Source organism: Budorcas taxicolor, chromosome 11 (genome assembly GCF_023091745.1).
Source record: "Budorcas taxicolor isolate Tak-1 chromosome 11, Takin1.1, whole genome shotgun sequence".
Taxonomy (NCBI): Eukaryota; Metazoa; Chordata; class Mammalia; order Artiodactyla; family Bovidae; genus Budorcas; species Budorcas taxicolor.
This window is the reverse complement of record NC_068920.1, coordinates 60105187-60125980: the sequence shown is the minus strand read 5'-3', so window position 1 is coordinate 60125980 and position 20794 is coordinate 60105187. Positions and strand designations below refer to the sequence as shown.

The window sequence follows — 20794 nt, the reverse complement described above, 5'->3', positions numbered from 1 at the left end:
GCTCTGCAGTTGGACAGACCTGGATTTGAATCTCACTTGCTGCTGGATGAGGTCAGCCTCAGTGTCCCCGGGCTGGAAAGGGGCGGGTCAGGAGCGGCCCGGCGCTGGGATGGGCTCCCGGGCCCCGCACGCACGTGCGCGCCGCCTCGGCCGCCTCCCCCGCGAGGGCTCTCAGGATGCCTGCGCTCGTCCTCTGCGTCGCGCCGGGCCTCCTCCGGGAGCGGCGCGGGTTGGGCGCGCTCCCAGGCGCATTCCTGGCCGGGCAGCCCCTCCTCCTCGGCTTTGGCCAAGGGGCCGGCGCCTCCCCGCCTCGCCGGGACTGTCTCGTGCAGGCGGCAGCGGACGCTGGTGGCCGCGGGAGCTCCAGGTCCGCGCGCGGCGCACCTGGATCCGGGACTGCACCTCCCGAGCGCGGCGGGCCGAGCTGGGCTCCCGGGCTCCCGCTTTCCTCCCTACCCGAGCCGATCCGGACCGAGCGGAGCCCGGTTCCCCGCAAGGGCGGCCGCGGCATCGGTTGGGACAGCCTCGGCGGGGGCGGCAGACTAAGTTATCTCCCCTTCCCCAGCAGAAAGGTTCCGGTTGGCAAAGATGGTGCCCAAATGTCCCCGGGCACTCTTCCTTCTGCTGCTCTTCCTCGCCTGCCCCGAATCGCGGGCTTCCCAGGTCAGTGTCCCTCCCGCCAGTTCCCTGATCCAGCTTGCAGGGGAGGCCACGCCGAGGCCGAAGGACCTTGGCTCGCCGCATTCCACCGGAATGCTCGGGCCGGGGGCTTGGAGCCAGGCTGGGGCTGGGGTTCCGTTCCCGCTTCTGTCATCGGATGCATCGCGGGCCGGGCAGTCTGGGAGGACCGGGGCTGGTCCGAGCAGTCGGTGCGAACGCCTCGGTCCGCTGGGGGAGAGAGAGAGAGAGAGACAGAGAGAAGGCTCTGCCTGAGAAGAACTCATGAGACGTTGGTCCTCCTCCGGTCTCCAGAAGAGCTCCGCGCTCACCCGATTAGAGTAGAGGATGTCCCCTGACTCCCAACTTCCAACACGTAAATTTCTAGCCGAAATATCCTTCTTCCCTCCAACTTAAAAAAAAGAAAACAAAAAAAAACCCCACTTTTTTTTTTTTTTAAACAGCAGAAACATTTTGTTCTGGGAGTATAGCCCTGGTAGCTCAGATAGTAAAGAATCTGCCTTCTTCTATGTGGGAGCCCCAGGCTCTATCCCTGGGTGGGGAAGATCCCCTGGAGGAGGGCATGGCAACCCTCCACTCCAGTATTCTTGCCTGGAGAATCCCATGGACAGAGGAGCCCGGTGGGCTACAGTCCATGGGGTCACAAAGAGTCTGACAGGACTGAGCAACTAACATCATAATAGCCAATTTAAGCGTGTGGCTCCCACCACCAACTTTCTTAGCAGTTCACGGCACTTCCAAGGCAGGGGTGGACAGGGAGGTGTCTGAAGCAGCTTCACTCTGAGCCTGGGGGACCTGAGATTTGGGACTAAGTTTCTTTCCCAAACTTACAGGCAGCTTTCCCTTAGGTTTTCTCTCCCTGACTTGTGGCTATTGGAATCCCGATGGATTTATGTACTTGAACAGATTCACTTTTACGTTAAACAGCAAGGATTGATAGTAAAAATTAAGATAAAAATGCAGATTAAAGGGCGTTCCTTGACGGTCCAGTGGTTAAGACTCCTCACTTCCAAAGCAGGGGAGCTGTTTGGATCCCTGGTCAGGGAACCAAGGTCCCACATGCTGTAGCAGTGCTGTAGAAAAAGAAAAAAGAATTCAGTTAAAAGTCCACTGTCAAAGGTAAGATTCGACCTGCTGAATTCCAAGCCAGCTATCACCAGACTGGTTCTGAAAACCGGAGACCCCTCCGTCTGTGACCACGTGTTCTATGAGTTGTAGGGCAGCTATCTGGACAATACCATCCACAGCAATAACAGTAACAGCAGTGTGCGTGTGTTCAGTCGCTCAGTAGTGTTGGACTCTGCGACCCCTGCGGACTCTAGCCCGCCAGGCTTCTCTGTCAGTGGGATTTCCCAGGCAAGAATCCTGGAGTGGGTTGCCCATTCAGAAGGAAAGCTTGCCGAGTGACGGATGAACGCCTGTTTCTTTGCTAAGCATCTCCCACGCTCTTTATTCTCAGAGCAGCCTTGTGAGTTGGGAGCTGTCACCACCCCCATTTTGCAGACGAGGGAGCTGAGGCCCAGGGAGATTGTGACTTATTCAGGGTCACACAGCCTCATCTCTCTCTCTGGGCTCTAAGCCTTTTCCCTTCTCCACAGACTGTCACCCATGAACTGAATATCTGAACCAAGCAGGCATATCAGTGGCCACTTAGAAGACCTTGGGATGCAGGAAGGGAGATTTAGTTCAGACCAAACTTGGTCCATGTTAGTGTGGAAGGGGGTGAGTTGCCCCAGGGAGTCACTTAGCCACCAGGCCACAGAAGGTTCCCACAAGGAACCCACCAAGCAGAACAATAGGGTTGCCCATTGCAGATTACAAAACAGAGCCTCAGGCCCAGAGTGCAAAGCCAGGAGCACAGGTAGGTGCATCCCTTAGTTGGCCCCCAACCTGGGGCCAGCAGAGGGGGCAGGGTAGACAGGATGCTGTGGGGGGGCGGGGGGGGGGCCCTGTCCTCCTGTTACTTGCTCTCTCAAGGTTACCTGGACAAGGTGAGACCTTGGCAGTTCTCAGATGTTTGCAGCTGCTGTTCAAATAGGGAAGTAAGCTCTTTCAGACTGTGTCCTTGGGGGAAGATCTGGGTCCCATCCCTGCCCTGCCATGTCCAGGCTTCCTCAAATTCCTTATCCTCTAAACCTTGATTTCTTTACCAGCAAAAGCACCTGCCTTACTGGGCTTGGTGAGAGGGAAAGGGAGCAGAAGGGATTCTCCATGGAAGTTGGTTTAAAACTTCTAGTGAAACTGTCCTTTGCCCAAAGTCCTGTGTAGGCTGGGGAATCTTACCCCCAGTGCCCGTCTGGCTTTTCATCATGTCTGTCCTGAGTCACTTTGAAAGACTTTCGAGATCTGCAGTTGGAGAACCGGTGGTCCTGGGAAAGGAGCGGAGGTTGAGCAGTGTGGGGATCCCATAAATGCGGGCCCTTCTCAACACTGCTGCCCACTCTGTGGTCTCGCCCTGGGAAGAGAGACAGCCTTGCGGGGGAGACAAGAAAGGAAAGACACTTAGCAAAGCCCCACGCCTCACCCTTCTCCCCCATGCTGGCCCTCAACCTCCTGAGTGGCTGTGGGATGCGGCTGCTGCAGTATTTCAGAATACTTCCCTCTCTCCAAAACCTCTCCTTGTGATCAGCTGTTACAGGGTTCCAAAATCCACTGTTAGAGATTCATTCTTTTGACTGTCTACTCCCATTGGATACATTGCTTTTTGGAGTTTCTTGGGGGAAAAATGTCTTTAGTGTACATTTCCATGATTTTAACCATAGAGCTATGCTCTATATTTGGCCATCTCCACCACAGTCAGGAGACATAACAGTTCCACCACTCCAAAATGACATCATGATGCCCTATGTAGGCACGTGTCTGCCCACTTCAGCCCCTGGCATCACTGACCTATTCTTCATCATTATAGTTTTTCATCTTCATAATGTCATATAAATGGAAGCAAAAAGTACGTAGACTTTTGATTCTGACATAATGTATATAAGATTCTTCCATGTCATTCCGGGAATGCACGGTTCCTTCCTATTGCTGGGTAGTGCTCCACTCTGTGGACATATCACAGTTTGTCAGCTCGGCCATTGAACTTAAGGACTCCATGCTATCAATTCCAATTTTGGGAGACTATGACGAGAGCTGCTATAAACATTCCCCATACAGCTTTTTGTGGAATGTAAACACTCATTTCTCTTGGGTAAATATCTAAGAGTGGGATTGCTGGGTCATTTGGTAAATGTATCTTTAACTTTGTAAGAAGCAGCTAGGCTATATTCCATTCAGTTTTATCATTGTTCAGGATCTTCCCTGGTGGCTCAGATAATAAAGCGTCTGCCTACAATGCCTACCATGTGGGAGACCCAGGTTCAATCCCTGGGTCGGGAAGATCTCCTGGAGAAGGAAATGGCAACCCACTCCAGTATTCTTGCCTGGAAAATCCCATGGATGGTGGAACCTGGTAGGCTACAGTCCATGGGGTCGCCAAGAGTCGGACACGACTGAGCAACTTCCCTTTATCATTTTACGTTCCTACCAGCAATGCATAAAAAGCTTAGTTACCCTTCATCTTCACCAGCGCTTAATATTATTAGGTTTGTTTATTTGTCTCCAGGTCACTCTAATGGGTATGGAATGATGTCTCCTTTTGGCTTAAATGCCCATTTCTCTAATGACTGGTAATACTGGCTTCTCTTCATGTGCGTCTTTGACATTTGGATAGTCTACTGGGTGAAGTGTCTATCCAGACCCTCTGCCCATTTTCCAAACAGGTGGTTAGTTTTCTTATGGTTAAGTTTTAAGTATTCTTTATATATTTTAATTAGAAACCATTTTTTCAGGTGTGTGAGTTGCTAATATTTTCTGCAGCTTGTCTTTTAAAATTTTTATTATTTTTTTAATTTTTAAATTTTATATTACAGTATAGTTGATTTACAATGCTGTGTTAGTTTCAGGTACACAGCAGAGTGATTTAATTATACATATTCATATATCTGCTCTTTTTCAGATTCTTTTCACATATGGATTATAACAGAGTATTGAGTATAGGGGCCATGCTCTACAGTAGGTCCTTGCTGGCTGTCTATTTTATATAGAATAGTATGTGTAAGTTAACCCCAAGCTTCTACTTTATCCCTCCCCCCTCACTTTTCCCCTTTGGTAACCATAAATTTGTTTTCTAAGTCTTTGAGTTTGTTTCTGTTTTGTAAATAAGTTCATTTGTATCATTTTTTATTTTTAGATTGTACCTGTAAGTAATATCCTATGGTATTTCTCTGACTCCACTTCATTTAGGGGGATAATCTCTGGATCCACCCATGTTGCTACAAATGGCGTTATTTCATTCACTGCAGCTTGCCTTAACAGTGTCTTTTCCAGAGCAAAGGTTTTTAATTTTGATGAAGTCCAACTGATTAATTTTTTATTTTTGTAGATTTTGCTTTTGGTTTTAAGTCTAAGAACTCTCTGACTTCGGATCATTAAAGTTTTCTTGTACTTTTTTTCTAAAAATTTTGTAGTTTTGCTTCTTTACATTTTGATCTGTGATCTGTTTTGAGTTAATTTTCATATAAAGTGTGAAGTTTATGTTAAGATACACGTTTTTAAAGGCAATTCTCAATTGAAGGGGCTTCCCAGGAGGTACAGAACCTGCCTGTGAATGCAGGTGATGTAAGACATGTGGGTTCATGTGGTTCCCTGGGTCGGGAAGATCCCCTGGAGGAGGGCATGGCAACCCACTCCAGTATTCTTGCCTGGAGCATCCCATGGACAGAGGAGCCTGGTGGGCTACAGTCCCTGGGGTCTCAAATAGTTGGACACGACCAAGAACATACACATGTACATACATGGCATTTTAATATTGTTTTCCAATGACATGAAATTACATGTCTTTCCATTTATTTAGATCTTCCTTGATTTTTTTTCATCAGTATTTTAAAATTTTCAATGTGAATATGCTTTGTTAGATTTAAAATCTAAGTATTTCATTTTTGGAGCTATTTTAAGTAGTATTAGTTTTAAGATTTTTTCATTTCCGATGCTATATTCCTAGACTACGGAAATTCAGTGGGCTTTTCTATGTTGACGTGGTATCCTGTGACTTTGTGGAACTCACTTATTAGCTATAGGAATTTCTTTGTGTAGATTCCCTCAGATTTTTTACATAAACAATCAGGTTATCTGCAAATAGGGGCAATTTTATTTCACCCTTTTTTATACACGTGCTGTTTATTTATTTATTTAGCCTGATTACACTTATTAAACTTCCAGTACTGTGTTGAGTAACAGAGTGGACATCCATGCTGTGGGAAAGATGCGTTCAGCTTTTTTGTCTGTTTTTAAAATATTTTATTTATTTATTTATTTGGCTGCACTGGGTCTCAGTTGCAACATGTGGGCTCTAGTTCCCTGACAGGGATGGAACCCGGGCCCCTTGCCTTCGGAGTGCAATGGATTAGCCACTGGACCACCAGGAATGTCCCGCATTTAGTTTTTTAATGTTAAGTGGGATGCTAGGCTGTAGGTCTTTGTAGAAGCCATTTGTCAGGTTAAGGTTTTATAGCATAGCTTAATAGAGTTTTTATTATAGTTCAGTTCAGTCACGCAGTCATGTCTGATTCCTTGCAACCCCATGGACTGCAGTACACCAGGCTTCCCTGTTCATCACCAGCTCCCAGAGCTTACTCAAACTCATGTCCATCGAGTTGGTGATGCCATGCAACCATCTCATCCTCAGTTGTCCCCTTCTCTTCCTGCCCTCAATCTTTCCCAGCATCAGAGTCTTTTCAAATGAGTCAATTCTTTACAACAGGTGGCCAAAGTATTGGAGTTTCAGCTTCAGCATCAGTCCTTCCAATGAATATTCAGGACTGATTTCCTTTAAGATAGACTGATTGGATCTCCTTACAGTCCAAGAGACTCTCAAGAGTCTTCTCCAACACCACAGTTCAAAAGCATCAGTTCTTCAGTGCTCAGCTTTCTTTGTGGTTCATCTGTACATGACTACTGAAAAAACCATAGCTTTGACTAGACAGACTTTTGTTGGCAAAGTAATGTCTCTGCTTTTTAATATGCTGTCTAGATTAGTCATAGCTTTTCTTCCAAAGAGCAAGTGTTTTTTAATTTCATGGCTGCAGTCACCATCTGCAGTGATTTTGGAGCCCCAAAAAATAAAGTCTGACACTCTTTCCATTGTTTCCCCATCTATTTACCGTGAAGCGATGGAACCGGATGCCATGATCTTTCTGAATGTTGAGCTTTACGCCAACTTTTTCACTCTCCTCTTTCACTTTCATCAAGAGGCTCTTTAGTTCTTCTTCACTTTCTGCCATAAGGGTGGTGTCATCTGCATATCTGAGGTTATTGATATTTCTCCCAGCTTGATTCCAGCTTGTGCTTCACCCAGCACAGCATTTCGCATGATGTACTCTGCATAGAAGTTAAATAAGCAGGGTGACAGTATACAGCCTTGATGTACTCCTTTTCTGATTTGGAACCAGTCTGTTGTTCCATGTCCAGTTCTAACTCTTGCTTCTTGACCTGCACACAGATTTCTCAGGAGGCAGGTCAGGTGGTCTGATATTGCCATCTCTTTTAAGAATTTTTCAGTTTGTTGTGATGCACACAGTCAAAGGCTTTGGCACAGTCAATAAAGCAGAAGTAGATGTTTTTCTGGAACTTTCTTGCTTTTTTGATAATTGAACGGATGTTGGCAATTTGATCTTTGGTTCCTCTGCCTTTTCTAAATCCAGCTTGATCATCTGGAAGTCCACGGTTCACGTACTGTTGAAGCCTGGCTTGGAGAATTTTGAGCATTACTTTGCTAGCGTGTGAGATGAGTGCAACTGTGCAGTAATTTGAGCATTCTTTGGCATTGCCTTTCTTTGAGAATGGAATGAAAACTGATGTTTTCCAGTCCTGTGGCTAGTGCTGAGTTTTCCAGATTTGCTGGCGTATTGAGTGCAGCACTTTCACAGCATCATCTTTTATTATTGTGATGATATTATAGCATCATCACAGCATCTTTTATTATAAATGGATGCTGAATCTTATCACATGCTTTGTCTCTCTCAACTGGTATGATCTCGTGGTTATTCTTCAGTCTGTTGTTAAAGTGGATAATGTTGGTTGACTTTTTAAAATTTAATTAAAAACTTCAATTGTGGTATAATTGATTTAATTGTGGTATAATACATTATAATGTCATGTGATTTTCTAATTTTGAAACCAGCCTTGCACTCGCAGATAAACTTGCAGATAAAGATCATGTCATCTTATACGCTGTGCATATTTCTGGATTCTGCTTGCTAATGTTTTGGGAGAATTCTTGTATCTGGTTACAGGGGTCAGCAAACTATAGCCCATGAAACATATCCAGCCCACTGGTGCTCAAATCTGGCCACGCTGACTCCCTTACATGTCACCATCGCTGCTTTTTGCGCTACTTCCGTACAGGTGAGTAGTTGCAACAGATACTCTATGGGCTGCAAAGTTGGAAAACTTGACTCTCTGGCCCTGTTTCTACAGACAATTTGCTGACCCCTTGTCTGTGTATCTCTTCTCCTGTCTTTGCCTGGGTGCTTTACCACGATGACACTGGCTTCCTGAAATGAACTGTGAGTTGGCCCCTTCTTTCTGTTTTCTGGAAGAGACTACATAGAGGTGGTGTCAGTTCCTCTCATGGTGTTTGATAGAATTGACCAATGAAACCATGTGGGCTTGGAGATTTCTTTTCTGGAAGATTCTTAACTATGAATTCAGTTTCTTTGACAGATACGAAACTCCTTCGGGTGGCTTTTCTTTTTCTTGTGGGGGGATTTTTGGTAGTTTGTGGCTTTCAAGAAATTGTCCCATAGTCCCCTCTCTCTTTCTCTTGAGGCAACTATTTTCAAATGCCCTGGAAATTATTCCACATTTCTACGTAACTGATCTTCTGTGATGACAGATGAGCACTTTGTTCCATTGTTCGGTACAGAGCCAAGTAACCTACCATGATTTCGTTCTTGTGTCACTTTTTGGTTTTCCTCAAAGTTTTTCTCCTTTGCCCCATCCGTCCTCTACATAAGCACAAGATTTTCCAAAAATCTCTTTCCTGGTCCCTATTCTGCCGGGCTCCTTGCCCCTGGATTCCAGTTTTGCTGAACCTTCTCTGGGCTCATAGCCCGGCGACTACCCAGGGACTTTGGCCTGGACTGGAGTTTACGTTTTCTGGATCATATGCCTTCCTCTTTCTTGGCTTCTTCCCTTGTGTTTTTGAACACATTGTCAGGAAAATGATGATTTAATTCACCATCCTTGTCCTTCCCGAGTCACTTTCGTACTGTAGATGTTACACTTGTCCCTCTTTGAAACTTTAAAGCAGACAATGGTAGCAGCATTATCCCCACGCTGTAGACGGGGAGCCTGATGCACCCGAGACAGTAGCAACTGAATCCCTGTATTAGGATCAAAGCCTGAGGGAGGAGCGAGAAGGGGGAAGGATGCCCCCACCCACCGAACCCCACTGACGGAGGCGGAGGGAAAGGAGGTGGCATGGGTTCAGTACCTCTTCCCTGGATGAGATGAAGGGTAGAAACACGGAAATCTGAACACGTTCCATCTTTGGTGTCGTGTTGTTATCAAGCAGGGTTCTTGGCCCTCCCCAGTCAACAGAAATTGACTAGAGAGCAGAGAAGCCCAGACAAGGCCTTATGGGGCCCTGCTGCAGCAGGCAGGATCAAGAACAAGTGGGAATGGGGAAGCTTGTTCCTTATATGCGGGCATAGGCAGGAGTATGGCCAGGGGCATGTGGGAAGGGTGGCTTAGGTGCCTTGCCCACCCCTCTGGTGGTGTGGAGTGCAGAGGGCATACACAGTACCCTGCTTTTGCTCCAGGCTCCTCAAAAGTGGCAGTTGGGCCTTTTGGTCTCTTTACCCAGAATCTGCCCCAACTATGCATGCACGCAGTTATTTTTAGTCTCATACAGCTTCTTTGTATTTCCCTACTCAAGGAGAGTTGTGTCCAGCGCTGCAGGGTCCCAGGTCCCAGCCTGTCTCAGTTGTGATCAGTTTATCAATGTCAATTCTGTTGCCAATTTAAACGGATAGCCTGGGGCTGCCTGGAGCCTTGGTTGGGATGGATTGTTGTTCACTTCGGAGCTCAATGTGAAAGAATACCGTGCTTGATCAGAGAGGTATCTGCCATGCTCGTAGCACCAGGAGTATTTGCCAACCCTGCTGCAGGGTTTTATAACCAGTCCTTGTATTAGAGGGCTTTCCAGGTGGTGCTAGTGGTAAAGAATCCAAGTGCCAAATGCAGGAGAGGCAAGAGACGTGGTTTGATCCCTGGGTCTGGAAGATCCCCTGGAGGAGGTAATGGCAGCCCACTTCAGTATTCATGCCTGGAGAATCCCATGGACAGAGGAGCCTGGCAGGCTACAGTCCATGGGGTCACAAAGAGTCAGACACAACCGAGAAACTGATCACCCTGTTTTAGAGATTCGTGGAGATGAACCACAGCTACCAGGATGTGTGAATCATTCAGATCGAAAATGAGTTATTTCATGAAACACATATTTGATGGCTGCCACAGTCCATGGGCTTCCCTGGTGGCTCACATGGTAAAAAATCATGTGATTGATATGTGGGAGACCTGGGTTCGATTCCTGGGTCAGAAAGATCCAACTGAAGAAGGGCGTGGCTGCTCACTCCAGTATTCTCGCCTGGGAAATCCCATGGACAGAGGAGCATGGTGGGCTACAGTCTGTGGAGTTGCAAAGAGTTGGACACGACTGAGTGACTGACACTTTCTTTTATGGCCCATTCACCGAGAACCAAACAGACAAGGATCCTGCATTGGTTCTGATTGAGCTGCTCTGGGTCTGGAATTGGCTGACCAGGTCACCAGTTTGAGCAGGACTCAGAGCAGCTGTTCTGCTCACGGGCTCCAGGCTCCACTCTCTAGGCCTGGGATCCTCTTGGTCTGTGGACAGCTGCTGGGTTAGCCAGGGCTGGGTGGTCCAGGGTGCCTCTGTTTCATGCAGTCCCCCGTCCTCCAGCAGGCTGGCCTGGGCTTTCCGCATGTTGGAAAGTGGCCGAGGGCTAAGGCCAGCAGGATGCACCAGACTTCTTGAGACGCTGTTCTGCCGTGAAGCTAACATTTCGGTTTCAGTCAGGCGGGGTGGGGCCAACAGATCAGGAGACAGTGCCGGGGGAAAGATAGCATGTTATTAACTTAGAGTTCTCGAGAGAAGGAGGTTACAGAGAACACATCAGGCAGCGAGAGGGATGGAGACTTTGGGAAAGCCTGTACGGGGGCCTTGAGACGGGGTAAGGACACTAACCGAGTCTGGACTGGCTAGTTGGAATAATGTGAGCGAGATGGCAGTATAAGGCTGTTCCTAGTTGTGTGCTGATGGACCCTGGGGTTGTTGGGGGGGCGTGGCTAGGGTGGGGTGTTCAGGGGGGTGGGCTCAGCTCTGGTTGGCTTGCCACCTAAGGTGTGCTGGGCATGGGCAAGGAGGGTGTTGTGCTGCCTGCTGCCTCTAGGAATTTGCTAGCCACCCCCCCCACCCCCCGTGGAACAGTCCGTGCCAAGTCACACAGCCCCAGATGTGAGAACATCAGATTCAGAGACTAGACAACAAGGTTAATCCAGAGCCAGCCTTGGAACTGGTACATCGCTTCCAGTGTGTTCTGCCGGCCAAAGCAAGTCACAAGACCCGCCTGTGTCCGGAGATGGGAAAACAGACGACCCCCTGGATGGGAAGACCAGAAGAGCCCCTTGCAGGGAGGGCGAGATTGCCATTCTGCAGGCCTTCATGAGTAATGGTCCAGGGATTCACTCCCCACAGGCACAGGGTTTAGACAGATGGGTGGGCTCAGGGTGAGGATGGGTGACTGGAAGGCCATCCTGGCATTTCCCCTTTCTCCAGCAGCCTCCATCTTTCCTCGGCACCTTCAGGAGTGTGACTCTTTCCCAGTCCTGTCAAGGACGGCCCTGATCGCAGTGAAGAGCGGAGATCCCTTTGTTCCGCTGGGGCAGTTTCTAGCCCTCAAGGGCGTTGGTCAGTGCAGGCTGAGGGTGTGGACCGGAGGTGACCAGCTGGGGAAGGAGGCAGTGCACTGGGTCCTTGGGCTGGGCTGGAGTCTTCCAGGTAGGAACTGATGCCCTCCTAGGCCTGCTCACCATGGCAGGTTCTGTTTGGCACCTGCCTTGATTCTCGGCAGAACCAGCCAGTGACTGGTGAGTGCTGCCCCTGCCACTGAGGCAGCAGTCTTGCTTACATACGGCCACCCTGACCTGCCTTCTTGTCAGCTGCCCCAGGAGGAGTGTCTGTCTGCTGAGTGGTGCTGGAGACTGGACGATGCCCCTGATCAGCAGGGCCAATGGTGGGACTGCCAGGTTTCTACAAACTTTCCCCAGGCTTATGCAGCCCTGGGGCCACGGGGCAGACTCCCTGGGTGGATAGAACTTTCTTTGTCCTTTCAAAGCCTCCACCCAGTATTCCCTGCTTCTTTGGGACTGCCTGAAACTTAAAATAAGGACATCACAGACTTTTTCATTTAAAAGAAAATTGTCGTTTAGTTGTTCAGTCATGTCTGATTCTTTGCGACCCCATGGACTGTGGCCCCCGAGGCTCCTCTGTCCATGGAACTTTCCAGGCAAGAATACTGGAGTGGGTTGCCATTTCCTTCTCCAGGGGATTTTTCTGACCCAGGGATCAGGGTCTCCTGCACTGCCGGTGGATTCTTTACCATCTGAGTCACTAGGGAAGCCCGGAACACATGAGTACCTGTAGGCAAAAATAGACAAAACACAAAACTACTTTCAGAAAAACATCAGACACTTTCAGTCATTTACACTGTAATGCGAAAACATACAGACTTGTCAGTATCAGCTTGGCGCTCTTTCTCGGACTGCATGATTAGAGGTTTTACCTTCCCAGAAGGAATCTAGCTAGTAAGATAGTGTGCTCACTCAACAAGTATGTCCGGAGAGCCTGTCCTGCCAGGTGATGTCCTGGGTCTGGGGAGGCAGCCTGTCTGTGTTCTGGCTCCCACTCTTCCTGGCTGAGTGACCTGGGGCAAGTTCCTGCCTTTTGTGAGTCAGTGCTCTCCTCTGAGATCCCTGTCTCATGGGGCTATAGGAAGGACAACGTGAATGACACTCAAAGAACAGATCTCAGTAGGTGACTCGCCAAGCATGCAGAGAAAAACCAGACAGACCTGAACGCATCCAGAGGCAGACAATGGAAATGGGGCGTGTACTGGAGGGAGGCCAGGAGGCTGCCCTACACTCGGTAGGCAGGTAAGGGCTCTCCAAGAAGGGTGCTTCTAGTGAAAGTGGAAAACTGACTTTCAAGGACCAGGGCCAGAATCTGGACAGAGCAAACGGCCAGTGCACAGGCCCTGCGGTTGAAATAAACTTGCTAAGGTTTGTGGAAACTGAGGGCTTCCCAGGTGGCACCAGTGGTGAAGAACCTGCCTGCCAGTGTTGGAAACATAAGAGACACTGGTTCGATCCCTGGGTCAATGGAGAAGATCCCCTAGAGAAGGAAATGGCAACCCACTCCAGTATTCTTGACTGGAGAATTCCATGGACAGAGGAGCCTGGGGGGCCACAGTCCATAGGGTAGCAAGAAGTTGGACATGACTAAAGCGACTTAGCATGCCGCACAAGGTGTGTGGAGAAACACAGAGGTCTGAATGTTGGAGCCCAGAAGGTGTCCGATCTGGGCACTGTTGGAGGTGGCAGGGCTTGAGCACACAACGTGGGAAGCAGAATAGTGCTCCCCTCTCCAAGATATCTATGTTCTTACCCAGGAAATCTAAGAATCTTACCCTGATTTTAGCCCAGCAAGACCCATGTTGGAGTTCTGACCTACCAGACTGTAGGATAATAAACATGTTGTTTTAAGTGGCCGGGTTTATGTTGATTTGTTAGAGCAGCAACAGGAAAAGAATCCACCCTGTCAGTGACATGCAGAGGAGTTTGCCTTTATTTTCGTGGGTGGGGAGCCACTGGCGGGGGGAAACAAGGAAGTGAGGCGGCGTGGCCTCTGACATCTGTCTTCAGGAAGCTTAGATTGCAGGAGGGCCCGGGAGGAGCAGGTGGGACACAGGTCCAGGACAGGATGGTTTTCATCTCACGTCTACCTGCTCACCCAGAAATGCTTGGGATTTTCTGCTAGCGAGGGTAGAAACATCTGAAAGTACACCACGTCTGTTATTCAGCCCTTCACAACTGTGCAGGTGATTTTCTCTAAGGGTGGGACTTCCAAAGCTCCTCCTCTCACGCGTGGCCCATCCTTCCCTTACCTTCTGCCTGTGTTGGTGGCCAAGACCAGGCCCCCGTCCCCCTCCACCTCTTTGCATCAGCCCCAGGAGACCAGGTCAGATCCAGATAATTCACTTTCACAGGTCTCGGAAATCTGGGTTCATGTGTGAATGTGCACACACCTGGGCCAATGTTCCCAGAAGGGTCTGTGCACATGTGTTGGGAGGGGACTGCCAGGGCACTGAGAGGGTCCTCTGGCAAACTGGGGCCTCCTCTGAGCCCCTCGTCCTGGTTCTTTCGGGCTGAAGAAATGGGCAGAATGTGCTCCTCAAAGGATGGACTGGACACGATGTGGCAGGGAAGGTAGCCCCACCATCCATCAGCCAGATACCTTGAGCCTCAGTTTCTCTAAGCTGTGAAATGGCTAGGCCATGGTGCCCAGATATTGGGTGAAACACCAGTCCCTATGAAGCTATTTTTTAGATGTGATGAGTGTTATATTGTAGACTTTGAGTAAAGCAGGTTACCTTCCATAAGGAGGGTGGGCTTCATCCCAAAGACTGAGGTCCTGGGAGAAGGAGGGCATTCTGCCTTCAGACAGCCTTTGGATATGCAACACCAGCTCTTCCCAGGTCCCCAGCCCCCACACTGCAGGAGCCAGTTCCTTAAATCTCTCTCCTTCTCACTCTCTCGCTGCTGCTGCTGCTGCTGCTGCTGCTAAGTCGCTTCAGTCATGTCTGACTCTGTGCGACCCCATAGACAGAAGCCCACCAGGCTCCCCCGTCCCTGGGAGTCTCCAGGCAAGAACACTGGAGTGGGTATGATGTGCATATATTGAGTTGGCCCAAAAAATTCATTAGGGTTTTTCCGTAAGATGTTATGGAAAAATCTGAACGAACCTTGGGGCCAACCCAATGCAATTGGTTCTCCTTGATTCTGTTTTTTCTGGAGAACCCTAAGATAACAGCCTGCCCCCTAAAATGCCCCCACTTCCCCCAGAAGTGTCCTTTCTTTCCTCTTCAGTGTGGTTGCTGGGTCAAGGTCACTGGGATGAGAGAAGTCAGGGAGTTATAATCTGCTTCTGATTTGGTCTAAAGTTTAAAAAAAAAAATCTTTCAGAGAAAAAAAACATGTGTGAATTCTACATGACTCACATGCAGAGGGCCTCAAGCCTTGGCTAGCAGGCACATGCTTGGCAAGTGCGCTCTATCCTTTCACAGACCTAAAGTCATCAAAACATCTGTGTTCCCATTAACAACATGCTGACGTGACGCATAGCTGTGGCTTAGAGGAAACCAATGCAAGACAGCCCATCCGAGGTCCAAGGGGTCATCTGCACCCGCCTGGAGGGGCCTGGGGTTCTGTTGTCACTGAGGTGGCTTTTAGAAATAGTCTCTTTGCCAAGACTGATGTGAGGATGGCCATCAAGCCAGGTCACGTGAGAACAGAGCCTCAAGGACACCTCCACCCACCAATCCGGCATGCCCTGGCACTTCAGTGCTTTGAGAACTGGGCTACTTTGTAAACTGAGCCCAGATGGCAAGGAGGCCTGGATGGGGTGGGAGGGTCCACCCACCAAGTCCTGGCACGGGCTTGCAATGAGCTGGGGACACAAACTGTCTTTGTCTGTGTCCAACCCTGGGCCAACAGGTGGGGTCTCTGAGCTGCTTAGTCTCCCAGGAAGAGGAGTGTTTAACCTCTGGAGTGTCCCCACCAGATCCATCAGAATCAATGTTGTAACAGGATGAGTTGGAAAGAAGATAGGCAGGACTTTCCCTGGACGTGGCGTGGGGTGGATGGAGTACACTTCTGTGACCTCCTTGCTCCCAGAAGCCTTAGACTCAGCCGCCTACCACCTGGCTGTCAACATTGGCTAGTGTGTTCTGGAACCATCTCTCCCACCTCCACCCCAGCTTGGAAAGAGCGGGTGGAATGACTGCTGTTGCTACTCCTCTCTCTGCTTCTGGTCTTCTCTGCAAACATCACTCTTGATGTTTAAATTCATTGGAAGGCCAGTGCTCTGAAGGAGAGTTTGATACCAGAAATGGGAAATCTTGATTTTTTTTCTCCTCGAGGATAGGAGAGTTTCACTGAATGTCTTTTCTTGGTCCCATTACAAATAAGTTATTAATTCAAAGAAATAAGAACTAATTTTCATTATTTATTGTCAATGGCTTACGCCAAGCATGGATGGAGACCGGTATTGAAAGGACGCAAATGTAGGCCATTTGAGGAGCTCTTTGAGAAAAATGTTAAAAGTGAGGGAACTAGGGACTTTCCTGGTGGTCCAGTGGTTAAGACTGGGCTTCCAGTGCAGGGGGTGTATTTGATCGCTGGTCGGGGAACTAAGATCCCATATGTGCACAGTGTGGCCAAACAGTAAAAATTTTAAAAAGTGAGGTCCTGGAAGAGACCTTGGAAAGTGGGGGCCCTAAGATAGGCCTTCCTTCCCTGGTGGAGACCCCTCTTCTTGTCGGCCCCATCCAGACTCGACCTTCACCCAGTCACAGCCTTGGTGAGCCTTCCCACCTAAGTGGGAGGTTCTTTTTTACAGTTAGGGTCTGGGACCCTGAGATGGGAAGCCAGCAGTCACCATGGCGGGGCCAGGCTGAAATGCAGGTGGGTGACACCAGATGGTCCAGCCTGTTTCTTGTCCTGCAGCCTCGCAGGCCCTTGAAGCCCCTCAAAGCCCCCTTGCCTACAAAGAAGGAAATGGTCTGTTCCCTTGTGTGGCTTCTCTCGGCCGAAAGCAGATACTGGTGGGCGTGGGAGGGCAAGTGGGCAGACAAACGGAAGCAGACTGAAAGGAACACAGAGGAACAGAAGCAGACTGAGGTGCAGGGTCTGACTTTTGCTCTGCTCACCGGTGTGGAAACAATGCCACAGCTTGGCGCCAAGAATAAAGAGCTAGTGCGGGGCCTGCCTCCGAGGTCCAGCAACTGTCAGGGGACGCTTTTGCGTGTGTGAGTGTATACCTGATCCAAATGTTAAAACCACACTAAACGTGAACAGTGGTTGTCTGTGCTCATGGGACTTGTCCTTTGTTCTGATGTGTTCTTCTGGATTTTGAGTGGTTTTGCAGAAAGTATGCTTTATTTTTCTGACCAAGCAAATTGACAAAGTTTTCTCAGTTTGAAAAGGAGGGATGCTTAGGTTCTCAGCCCCCACCTCGTGACCTCATTTGTCCCCGTATGCCCATATAATGCGGACCTCTTGAGCCCTTGACTCGGTCTGAAGGTTTCTAGCCTGTCCCTCTGCTCTGCAGATGAATTCAGTTATGCCATTGCTGAGGTCCCTACAGGTGACAGATTCTAAGCGTGGCGCCCATGGGCTCCATTTCTAGCAATTTGGGATCAAGGAACTGGCCTGTTAGTAGCAGCTGCTGCATAAATCCATCAAACCTCAAGCAATCGTTCTTTCCACTGCTTTGGCACCCCGGTTCTGCCCCTGCCAAGCTAGCTTGCCAAGAGGACAAGGATCTCCCGTTTTTTCCCCTTGTGAACTTTATTTTTCCTCCCTCTCCCAGTTTTATTGAGATAAAATTACATAACATGATATAAATGAGTGATAGCATTGTATTAGTCCAAGACATGGGGCCTCTCCAGTGACTCTAGTGCTGAAGGATCCTCCTGCCGGTGTACGAGATGCAAGAGATATGAATTTGATCCCTAGGTCAGGAAGATCTCCTGGAGGATGAAATGGCAACCCATTCCAGTGTTCTTGTCTGGAAAATCCCATGAACACAAGAGCTGGGCTGGCTACAGTCCTTGGGGTCGCAAAGAGTCAGATACAAATAAGCACACACGCACACCACACAGTCCAAGGTATATACAAAATAATGATTTGATATACATATATATTGGGAAATGATCACCACAGTAAATCTAATTAACACCCATCACTTCACATAGTTGCAGTTGTGTTTCTTATGATGGGAGCTTTTGAGATCTATTCTTTTAAGGGACTTTCCTGGCAGTCTGGTGGTTAAGACTCTGTACTTCCAATGCAGGTGCCACAGGCTGCGTGGCCAAAAAAAAATCTACTCTCATCAGCTTTTAAAAAATTCATTATTTACCTTTGGCTGTGCTGAGTCTTCATTGCTAGTGGGCATTAAAGTTGTTCGCATGTCTTAGCTATTGAAAATAACACTGCAGTGGGCATAGGGGTGTGTATATCTTTTCAAGACATAACTTTGTTTCCTTTGGAATTGCTAGATCATCAGTTAAGTTCAGTTGCTCAGCTGTGTCCAACTCTTTGCGATCCCATGGACTGTAGCATGCCAGGCCTCCCCGTCCATCACCAACTCCTGGAGTTTACCCAAACTCGTTCCATTGTGTCGGTGATGCCATCCAACCATCTCATCCTCCCTCGTCCCCTTCTCCTCCTACCTTCAATCTTTCCCAGCATTAGGGTCTTTTCAGATGAGTCAGCTCTTCACATCAGGTGGCCAAAGTATTGGAGTTTCAGCTTCAGCATCAGTGCTTCCAATGAATATTCAGGGCTGATTTCCTTTAGGATGGACTGGTTGGATCTCCTTGCTAGATCATATGGTAGTTCTATTTTTAATTTTTTAAGTAAACTCCAATCTGTTTTCCATTGTGGCTGCACCAATTTACTTTCCCACAAACAGGGAACGAGGGCTCACATTTCTCCACATCTTCACCAATACTCGTTATTTCTTGTTTCTTCTATAATAGCCATTCAACAGGAATGCGGTAATACTTATTATGGTTTTGATTCGCATTTCTCTGATGATTAGTCATCTTGAGCATCTTATTATGTACCTGTTGGCCATCTGTGGAATGTCTTCTTTGGAAAAACTATTTAGAACCTCTCCCCATGTTAAAATCAGATTTTTGTTTCAGTTCAGTTCAGTCGCTCAGTTGTGTCCAACTCCTTGAGACCCCATGGACTGTTGCATGCCAGGCTTCCCTGTCCCTCACCAACTTGAGTTGGAGCTTGTTCAAACTCATGTCCATTGAGTCAGTGATGCCATCCAACCATCTCATTCTCTGTCACCCTCTTCTCCTCCTTCCATCAATCTTTCCCAGCATCAGGGTCTTTTCTAAGGAGTCAGTTCTTCACATCAGATAGCCGAAGTATTTTTTTTTTTCTATTTTATTTTGCTCTTGAATTATATGAGTTCTTTGTGTATTTTGGATATTAACCCCTTGTGAGAAATTTTGCAGATGACTTGCAAGTACTCTCTCCCATTCTGTAGACTGCCTTTTCATTTTGCTGCTGGTTTCCTTTGATGTGTGGAAGCTTCCCAGTTTGATTTAGCTTCGCTTGTTTATGAGCGCTTTCATTGCCTTTACTTTTGGTGTCAAATCCAAAAAACAGTCATTGTCAAGACTGATGACAAAGAGCTTACTGCCTATGTTTTCTTCCAGGAGTTTTATGGTTTCAGGTCTTATGTTTAAATTTTCAATATAATTTGAGTCAATTTTGTGGAGGATGTAAGACAGCGGTCTAGTTTCATCCATTTGCATGTTACTGTCCAGTTTTTCCCAGTGTCAACTTAAAAAATATTCATAACCTAAAAGGTGAGAGTTATGTTTTATTTGGTGGGAATTCTTAGGACTTCAAGCCTGGGAGGCAGTATCTCAAGCAATCTGGAGAGAACGACTCTGAGGAGGTGAGGGGAGGAACCAGGCTATATAGAAGTTTTGCAACAAACAGCAGGTAGTCTAAGCATCAAAAGATTATCGTTAAAGAAAACCAGATATCCCAAGTTAAGGAGTTTAGTGCTTTCTGTGTATGGGGAGATGCAAGTCTGGGCTCACGGAAATCGTTCTTTCATACGTACCTCAGCTATCTGGGGTGGGTATCATGTGTTTTTTACTTCCTGAGCTTCCTTGGGGATCACCATAGGGAGGGGCTATAGTCTGATGGCTGCGAGATCTCAGTGTTCTTCTTCCTGAGTGCCCTTAGAGCTCACAGGGTCACACTGGAGGCCTGCAATCACTGATGACTGTGACATCCTTGTTTAATATGGCAGGAAATATTCCATTCCTCACTAGCACCATTTGTTGAAGAGACTGTGCTTCTGCCATCACATGTTCTTGGCTCCTTGGTCGTAAGTTAATTGACCATATATGCATGGGTTTATTTCTGGGCTCACAGGATCTTTAACACTTAATTCTGTTAGCATCACCCTAGTGAGGCTGGAGGCAGAGATGGCTAAGGTTTCCTGACCTTCCCTCATCAAGCCTGCCCACCACCTTCCTCCTCCATCTCCACCTTTGCATGGCTTTAGTGTACTTGATCTGGGAGGTTTTCCCATCGTGACTGGAGAGATGAGCATGTGCATGCTAAGTCACTTCAGCCGTGTCCGACTCTTTGTGACCCCATGGGCTGTAGCGCAGAGGCTCCTCTGTCCATGGGACTTTCCCCCAGGGGATCTTCCCAACCCAGGGATCAAAACATCGAACCCGTGTCTCTTACGTCTCCTGCATTGACAGGCGGGTTCTTTACCACTAGCGCCACCTGGGAAGCCTAGAGGTGAGCACAGCTCACCTGTAATGAGCACCTTGAGGCAAAGCCAGTGGCGCTTGCTGCTCATGGTGCATAGGTAGACAGGGTTCCAGGGCAGTGCCACCACAAGCAGAGCGCAGTGTGTCTGGACCTGGGAGTACTGAGATTCAACTCACTTGGCTTCCCAGAGGCCCCTTTATTTCCGTTCCCGTCTTTCCTTCTGTACTGACTGGAGTACAATGTCCTCTATGCCAGGTTCCCGGCAGAAGCCTTGGCATTGATCTAACGTCTCCTACTTTGAAACGTAGCCCTTCCCTGTCCCCTGGGACTGCCCTCTCCCAGCTGTCACGCCCTGGAGGCAGCTGCTGGCCTGGCTCACTGCGTGAAGCTGTCT

The 20794-nt window shown here is 48.3% G+C and overlaps 1 protein-coding gene across 1 annotated transcript in view; it reads left to right on the top strand.

The window, feature by feature from the left end:
• Nucleotides 1-344: 344 nt before the first annotated feature.
• Nucleotides 345-20794, top strand: part of FBLN7 (fibulin 7) — a 57154-nt gene continuing 36704 nt past the window's right edge. The window contains exon 1 of the mRNA XM_052649187.1: nucleotides 345-663. Coding sequence (XP_052505147.1) covers nucleotides 589-663 — 75 coding nt within the window. The 5' untranslated portion in view covers nucleotides 345-588. The remainder of the gene's footprint in view (nucleotides 664-20794) is intronic.